The following is a 9,550-nucleotide window of genomic DNA, read 5'->3' as shown; positions in this document are numbered from 1 at the left end:
AAGAATTTGCGTAAGCAAAGCTTTAAGAACAGAAGTGTTCATTGGCTTATGAGTGAAATGGAAAGAAAGTGGTTGTTTTCCTGGCTTGTTAATTTGTTGAAGCATAAAAACAGTTGCATGATCAGCAAGCTCTGCTTTCTGAACGCCGTTTCCATCGTCATGGAACCCACTGACTGAATCACTACCCACAGTATATGATAGTCGTGGTTTAATACTTGTTTCATCTACAACTACTGTGCAATACCGATCCAGAGGATCTGTCATACGCTCAGCAGCTTTTTTGAGTCCATCGACTATTGAATTATTAATCCCCGGTTTCAAATCAAGAGTAATGAAAGCACGTCTCAAAGTAATTTCACTTGGAAGCAAAATATAATTCATAAGAAAACGGTAACACTTGGGCGAACGTTTATAAATACCAATGGCAAACAAAATTTCTTCATTAGTGTACCGCTCTCCACCACTTTTTCTATTTATATTGCGTTGCTCTAAACCAGCCAGTAAACTGAGTCCTGGACGTTTCGTAGTATCCACATCACACCGGCAGTTCTTTAATTTTATTTCTTGAAGATCGTATTCTTTGTTTTTTTTTGAAATAGCAGCCTCTAAGTTTTTCGTCTTTGCACGTTCTTGACTCAGAAGATTTAGTACAGCGGATACTTCATGTGTAACTTCTGCGCCAAGTATTCCAGCATCTTCGATAAGTTTTTTCTTGGTTGTATACTTAACAGCGACTAGAAAAAATTAAGAACTGAAATTAATTCAAGTTTTTATTGTTTAAAAAAAAATTTATTTACATCAATCAAATTATAAATTCACAATAATTATTTAATTTGTATACTTAAACATGGTACAATTTTTGTTACTTAAACTTTTATTTTACTTTCAATCTTTAATACTAATATTTTCATTATTTACTGAAGTCAACTAAGACGATTACTTGGAATAAAAAAATTCCAATACACAAAATCGTGTGTAGAAAATTTATGTACTATATAACAACTTTTAAGTGTTGAATTAATTACAGTAAGAAAAGCAGTTGCATTACTTTTTAAAACTGCTGCGAATAGTATAAGTATTCAATATTTCGTAGCTTAGAAAACAAACAATTATCAAAGATTGTTGTCTTATAACTAATATGGTAACCAAACTGTTTTTTAAATAAAACCCCTTGTTTGTACCTGTTACACGCTACATGTAGATTATTTCGTTCTTTCATTAATAAATACAAGTTTTATTTTCGATGATCCTGGAAATCACGGTATCATATGATTCCTTTCATATTAAAAAATACTAATATTTCTGTCGTTTATATCGCAATAAATTTTTGAATATAGAGTTTGGGCTAATTATATTGATAAAAAAAAAAAAAATGTTACGTATTTTTCTACATATTCAAAAATATTGTGGATCTATGTTAAAAACAGTCCGTGTTCAATTTTTTGTGTTCATTATTTGGTGTCAAATCAACACAATTTTCTGTGTTACTTGACAATTTATAATTACTATTCAACACTGTAATAGTGTCAGCAATATTTCTTACATTTTATATAATAATACCAATCTCTTTCTTTAAAAAAGTATCCACAATTAATTTTATACACAATTAATTATATTTACAATTAATTTTATATACAATCTCTTTTCCAACACTCCTAAGAATATTTACAACGTATAGCCGTATAGATATATATATACATATTATTTTATACCACTCTTATTTTCCCACTTTTTACTGACATAACGCGTCTAAAGATTCGAACAATACTTCCTTGAAAAATCGTATCTAATTAAAATTTATTAATTTAGGCTTTACCTTAATTTGATTCTTATAATTATTTAATAACAATTCTATGTTTAAAATTAATTCTTGTGCGGATGAGAAATTCATGGCTTTCAAATTTTCGTCCAATATTTTAATTAGTGAACATGGCTTCAAAATCAGTGGCTGCTTACTTTTTAGGATCTGTACTGTATTAACGGATTTATATTCTGTCATACTATTTATTGCTGTACACCTCATGACCCTTTTTTTTGATTCTTCAGCAATTTCTGCTGAAACATGAAATTCTTTAGTTATGTCGAAAAGCACGACAATTTTATAACCAAGGAGTTAAGTGCAGTAACCAAAAATTATTGAAATTAATCAATTTTAAATTCTAGATATAAAAAAAACTCAACATAAAATTCAAAAGAAGAACTAAAAGCATAAAATTTTTCATTATTATTAGAGATAACAGATAGCTAGAGATATGGTAAAGCTGCAGGTTAGGCATTTAAAATGGCCTGAAGTGCAATTTACGGTTCATTAATAAACATATGAATAGTTTAAACTTTGTCGGAAGTAAACAATAATACAGAGTAATTAAATGATTGTAAAAATGACAATTAAATGGCATCTCCGTCTATCAATTAATAATAACGAATGAAGCAATCACGATTTTTCAGATTTAAAGAAAATTATAGCGTTTCACCAATTCTAATCGACTATAATAACACTTGACTCCCTAATGAGTAGTAAAATCGTCAAGATTTTATTATACTCATTGTTGTGCTTTTACATTTGCTACAAAAATATTTTTTTTTTGTATAAATAAATAAATAAAAACCATTTATATTTGTCATCACCAGTAAGACATTATTCATGAGTGTAAATATAGCAGACATCAAACAAATTTAAAATTACAAATAAATAGAGGAAATAATTTAAAACATAATATTTCGATAAAATTTACTTATAACATAATAACAATTATATTGGTTTTTATGCATACCTGATGGACGTGTTCTTTTTATTGGAGTTTCCTCAGTCGTATTTAAATCTGTCGATTTTCTTTTCCTAGTTTCAGGTTGATATTCCACGATGTGTAAATTTTCGATATTACTTAATGGCGTAACAACAGCTGTAAATGATTAGTTGTTAATTTACATTTATCATTGAATATTAATTGAAAATAATAAAGCAATTTTTTTTTTTATGTTTTAACACTTACAAATCGTTGGAACAATCATTTGCGGAGATAAGAATGTCTTCATACTCTCGTCACTAATAGAGACCGTCTTTTCATTGAAAATAGATGGAACAGCTGCAGACTTCAAATGCATTTTTAATGATGAACTATAATTTTCATCAACGAAATGGCAACTGCATACATACTTTTTCTGGTGCAATATTTCATTATTGAGATATAGGAAATCTTCTTCTCCTACTACTTGAACCCACGCGGTGCAACTAAAACAATTATTATCTATTAATTTTTATATAAAAAACATTATATTTTTTTTTTTTTATTAACTAAAAAAATTATTTCAATTTTTTGGTAATATATTTTGGTATAAAGACTTTTTATCATTTGCAATGACTTAACTTAACTTAACCTAATTTAAATCTTACTTACGTTTTTGGATCACTTGGGAATCGATGATAGCGGCACGAATATTTATTTTTATTGTGACCACAAGATTTAACACAACAATAAGACATATTAATGTTCTTTTATAATTCACAGCACAATAAATTCAAAACAGTTACAAGAATTTTCAGAAAGCACGATCAATTTTCACAGCACGAGGCGATCAGCACGAGGGCATCAATATAAATTGATATAAATCATAAAAATGGCGTCAAGTGTTAAGGAGGTTAGGTCAGTTGATAAGGTAGAAATTTTTACTAATTGTTGATATCCACAAGGTTACCAAATTAGCGGAATCAATTTTAGGAAAATTCGGTTTGTCAAGTTCACTATCTAAATTCGGCCAACTCTGACAAAATTGAGCATGGTGGGGGGCAGAAGTGATCACCGCCTGCAATGGACCTCTTGTCCGGGACTAACTATTTTTGTTTAACGACCCTTTTTATGTTTTCTTATTGGATCCTATTTCGTCTATTGTTTGGGGGAAACTGTGTCCAATCGGAACACAGTTCCTATGGGTCCTTTCCCTTTCTCTAAGATTTTCACCTTAGGAAAACGGTAAGGGCACACCCCTATGTAGGCCTATGCGCGTGCGCACCCACACATCCATCCACATTTATGACTTATAACAATATTTTAAATTTGAATGTTTAAATTTATATATTATTCTTTATAACATTATGATTTGTTAACTTAAAATATTAGTTTTAATTAACATTATATTTCTTTGATTGGCGTTAAGCTCATATTATTTATTTGTCGTTTAAATTTATTTATAATTATCGTTTTTAAATTTGTTTATTATACTTTGTAATAAATTTATTTATTATACCTTGTAATATTATGATTGGTTAACTTTAAAATATCAATTTTAGTTAGCATTATATTTTCTTGATTGGCGTTGAGCCTATATTATTTATTTATTGTTATAAATTTTCTACTATTTTTTTTAGTCAATTAAATCCTAATTTAAATTTAAAATAGGTGGCTAGCAGCCGACTCTATTTATTTGATTACTAGTTATTCTTTTAATATTTGAATCTAAAAAATATTACGTTTTAGAAATTATTAATTTGGTTATTAATTATTTTTTTTAGAATTTCATTATTTGAATATTACGTGTTAAAAATTATTTATTCGATTGTTATTTATTCTATTAAATTGACGTTTGAATATTTTTTATTTATTTTAAATTATTAAATTTTATTTAATGACTATTTCGTCATTAAAATTTAATTTTTCTATTTGTTTTGTGATGCCAAGATGTCTCGACAAAAGTGCACTCAAAGATAAAGTGAGGGATTAAGATTATTTTTATTTATAACTAAAAATATATTCCACGTACACTTTTTTGATAAAAATATTTTTGGGTTTCTACGAAAAGTGTTTTCAGCTGGCCTTTGGGCCTTTACAATTGCCCGAGGGGTCATTAAAATTACATTTAGGTGTTTGCTCTAGCATTTCAAAAAAAAATGTCAAAGCAAACAAGTCTTAATCCGTTAAAAGCATTTTACATTCGTCATGTCTTATCACTAAATATTATCGAAACATAAAAATGATAATAAAAAAAAATTAAATCTGGTCGTCGGCTCAATTTTAATAAATACAACAGAAATTAAAAATAAAATACAACGTTCAGTATTTTAGCTGGACGTAACAGTATATTGTAGAATTTCGAAAAAAAGCTAGGAAAATAATAAGCACCCTGTTTTTGAGTTATGGGCAGCGTAAAACTTTAATTCGGATGATTTTTTTCTGAAAATAAACTATAAATGTTGTGATTAAAAATTTTTAATGTCATTATTATATTGTAGGAATTCGGGGTAAAAAGTTAGGAAAAATAATAAGCACCTGCTTTTGAATTCTAAACAGTGTAGCATTTTTATCTAAATGATTTATTTCTGAATAAACTATAAATATTACGGATAAGCTTTAGAACACTTTTTAGTTAATAATTAATTACCCTATAATAATCTTATAGTTATTATATTCTAAGACGTCGAATTGAAAAGTTAAGAAAAATAATGAGCGGCTGCTTCCAGATTTTAAGGAGTGGAAAATTTTAACTCAACCAATTTTTTTTTAGGTAAACCATGAATGATATGATTGAATTTCTGAATGCTTGTTAACTCGTAACTAATTCTCCTATAATTATTTTATAATCATTATATTCTAGGGCTTGGAGTTAAAAAGTTAGGGAATGATAAGGATCACCTGTTTTTGGTTTTCGGGCGACGTAGAACTTTAATTGGGAAATTTTTTTAACAAACTATGAATCTTAAGAGTAAACCTTTTTGATACCTTTAAGTCAATAATAACCTGCCGTTTAATTATTCTAATAGTTATCACATCCTAAAAACCTTAAAGAAAAGTTAAGGAAAAACAAAGAGAGTCCGTTTTGGATGCAAAAAGAATTTTTTTTCTGAAACTTATTTTCTTTCAACCTTATAGATTTTTATTTTCTTTTACAAAGAAAGTAGTAAATATGTATAAAGGACCTTAACTAATCGATTGCGTCTAATACAGCGAGACGGGAAATCGAGGCCCTGAAAAACACATAAAAAAAAAAGAGTTGAAATTTTACTTTTGTCTTTCTCGCTATGTTATTTTTATTTTTATTTTTTTTTGAAACTTACTGTTCGCTAAAAATCTTATTGACTGCAATAACTTCAAGGTCAGATGACAAGCGATGCAGATCTTGGAACTCGGTAGTTCGACGAGGTGTAGCCCCCGATTGTAGTGTTTGAGCATTGAAAAATAACCGCGTGCGAATGACTGACCCGGACAATTCATATTGCTGACCGGGAGAAAGGCACGAACGAATAAGTTGGTCAACCTGGTCACACAAGAAAACACCCCGTTGCGGAGGATGTCGATCATAAGTTAGGGTTCGGAGATAAATGAAAACACGGAGGATGATCTGGAGAGTATATAAAATAATAAATATGTAGTAGAAGCTAGGTATTATTGTATTCAAGATAAATCACCAAGTGAGGAAAAACAAGAAAATAAAAATGTAACTTACGTCGACAGGGACGAATCGCTCGCAACATTGTTCGAGGGTAAGGGGTTGATCCATGTTAAAATTTTTGTTAAACTCCACTAGTGTATTAGAACAATTAACTCGGTACAACGAATGATTGCAATGGTAAAAGACATAGAGAGCAGAAAATATATCGCAAAAACCGCAGCATCAGCTCAGGAGGCTGATAACGACAAGCGGATTGTCGAGACGCACACGTGCGAAAAGAAGTATCGGAGGAAAGAAATTAATATGCAGATAAGTTATTTCTCTTCTTGAAAAAATCGAGTAAGTTGCACAGGAAGCACGTGAAATATTAGAAAAATCTAACATTAAAGATCGTATTTTATATTTATGAGAAAGGAATCCGGAAGGAAATTAGAATAAATCTCAAAATTAATTAGAACAATTTTTCTTTATCCTTATTTCTCATACTTCTATTATTTTCTTTAAAATATATATACATTATAAATTTTCTTAAGTAGTAATTATACATGCGTGAAATTGTGGTTAACAAATTGCATAAAATAGACGGCAAAACATGTACGATTTTAAAAGGAATTTTTTTTTTATTATGATTTTAAACTTTTAGAAAAAAATATTAAATCCTTCATTAGAATACGACGACATTAGATATATTGTCAATTGAAAAATGTTTTGTTAGGAATTTTACATTGAAATTTTATGGTTTATAAGCAATTAAGAAATACACCTTTTACAAGTTTTATTTTCAGTCAAAATTATTGATGAATTTTCAAGATCGCTTACTAAATTGAGATATACAAGTTAAATTTAAAAAATAGATATTTTCCGGAAAGTCAGAAAAATAACTTTTTGTTGGAATTTTTTTTTAAATTCTCTAAAATAAGCGAAACTGCTATTGGAATTTTAAACCAAACTGTAGAGCTCTAGTAATACCTGGATAAACCGATTTTGCGGGAGGCAATTGGAATTTCATGGTGTTTCACGGACGGAATTCAAAATAATTTTAACAATGCAGCAGTCGCGTGCACCTGGACTATATATATATACAGGATGATTCAGAATTACCTTCACAGCGAGAAAATTTGAATAGAGGAGACGATTCTAAGCATAAAGTTCCTTAGCCATTTTTCAAAATTCTCAATGTTTTTTGAGTTATTGAAAATCTAAATTGACCAATCACAGACATGCTTTGAGATTTAAAAAAAATAAAAAATAATAATAAATAAGTTTGGCAACGCCGCAACAGTAAACTTCAAGTTATACACTATTTATTTAATTTAAAAAGTTCGATTTGTCATAGAAGAGAAACAAAACACACAATTACAAGATAGAATATATTCGTATATTTTGTTTTATCTTTTCTCTTTTTATAGAAAGAATTATTAATGGAAAATAATGCTTTTATTGAAAATAAAGCTTTTGTAAATTCGACAAAAAAAATATTAAAGATTTTTAATTATATGATGAGCAACCCAGATTAAAAAAAAGAAATTTGAAAACTAATTAAATTATGTTTTACCAGAATAAAAGCAATTTCAAATAGACAAATATATAGATATACACATTATTTTAAAATCTTTTATGTCGCTTGCTCTGTCTCGTTCAAGACTTTGCTAAGCGCTCATTGTACGTCATACTAAACATATTAGTAAAGATCTCGCGGATTGTCTTGTTAAAGATCTTCCAAGTGATCTTTCTCGATGATTAGCTATCTGACTATCTCGCTAAAGGTCTTGCTGGTGATCTTTCTTAGGATTTTGCTGGTCATCTTGCTGACCATCTGGCTGATGATCTTAATTGTGATTTTGCGGATGGTCTTGCAGGTCAATTTTTACAGCATTTTGCTTGTTGCCCCGCGGGACATTTCGCTGGACGTCTGGCTTATTGGCTCAGTGAACATCTCGTTAGGCATTTGTTGGACATGCTTGCAAGTTTGTCAACCTAAAAAAAAAATTGCGAAAGAAGCAAGCAAACCTATGCCTGACTTAGCCAGTATATTGCTTTATACGAACAGGATACAGCAAGAGGCAATTCTTGCTTAGAGTCAAGTATTTTCTCGTACTGTAAAGATCCGATATTTGAGCTGAACACTCCGGACGAGAAGTGTAATAGAGGTATTATTGACAGATAACAATTATTCTGTATATGTTTTCTTGGACTTTCTGTTTAAAATTTAGTTTGTAGTCTTAATGATTATTTCTTTAATATACATCGTCATTCTTTACTCCATTTGCATTGCTATCGACAGGCTCAAATTACTTAGAACTGTACTGGATATTCTTATGATAGTAGAGCAACAGAACTTCTGTTGTTTTGTTTTGTTTTTTTTTTTTTCAATTTTTCATGTCAGTAGCTGTTTTCAGATCTGTCAAATCCATTTCCTGACCTGTCATTCCTGATAAGCATCGTTTTCAACAAATTTTATATAAGTTTAATTAATTTGTTTGTTTAATTCAAGTCGTTCGTTCGTATTTGTCGCGTCGTTGTCATTTAGTCAGTTATATATCTCTGTACTCTGGTGCCTTTTTTTGTTATTTTTGAAAATCATGGCAGATTACACGCCGCAAGAATATGCCAACATGATTCTGTTTTATGGCCGGGCTAATTGTAACGCCAATGAAGCTGTCCGTCAGTACCGTGCGCGCTATCCGAATGCTCGCCATCCAAGCGCTCATGTGATTATCGAGGCTTTTGCACGCCTCTGCGAAACAGGCAGCGCCTTGCCTAACCACCGTCTAGCTGGTGCGCCAAGGAGAGTTCGAAATCCTCGGAATGAGGATCGAATCATCGATCTCGTCGAAGCGAATCCTGAGATCGGTATTCGAGGTGTAATGGCACAGAGCGGCTTATCGTTCGGTACAGTTCAGCGTACGATAAAATCTGAACAACTCCATGCGTACCATTACACCAAGGTAAATGCACTTTTACCAGAGGATTTCCCTGTTCGGTTGGAATTTTGCCGACAGCTTCTTGCCATGTACGCTGAGGATCCACAAATTCTGCACAAAATTCTGTGGACTGATGAGTGTACTTTCCAGCGTGGAGGTTGCTGGAACTCCAAAAATTTCCATTGGTACGCTCGAGAGAATCCTCATCAGGTAATTGAACAAGGTCACCAACGTCGATTTTC

General features: G+C 30.4%; 1 protein-coding gene across 2 annotated transcripts; it reads right to left on the bottom strand.

The window, feature by feature from the left end:
- Positions 1-603: 603 nt before the first annotated feature.
- On the bottom strand, positions 604-3,580 carry LOC130670966 (uncharacterized). Of its 2 annotated transcripts, none has more exons than XM_057474609.1 (5): positions 3,399-3,580; positions 2,994-3,232; positions 2,775-2,903; positions 1,817-2,055; positions 604-734 (listed from the first exon to the last, which is right to left on the bottom strand). In XM_057474609.1, exons 1-5 carry the CDS (start codon positions 3,482-3,484, stop codon positions 645-647), a joined length of 783 nt encoding a protein of 260 aa, XP_057330592.1. In that variant the 5' UTR covers positions 3,485-3,580; the 3' UTR covers positions 604-644. The 2 variants fall into 2 exon arrangements, with proteins under 2 accessions (XP_057330592.1, XP_057330593.1); XM_057474610.1 differs by having other exon boundaries at positions 1,817-2,052.
- Between the last annotated feature and the right edge of the window lie 5,970 nt (positions 3,581-9,550).

The sequence above is a fragment of the Microplitis mediator genome, chromosome 7 (assembly GCF_029852145.1).
Source record: "Microplitis mediator isolate UGA2020A chromosome 7, iyMicMedi2.1, whole genome shotgun sequence".
Taxonomy (NCBI): Eukaryota; Metazoa; Arthropoda; class Insecta; order Hymenoptera; family Braconidae; genus Microplitis; species Microplitis mediator.
Note: the sequence above shows the minus strand (reverse complement) of the source record. Positions and strands in the feature narration are given on the sequence as shown.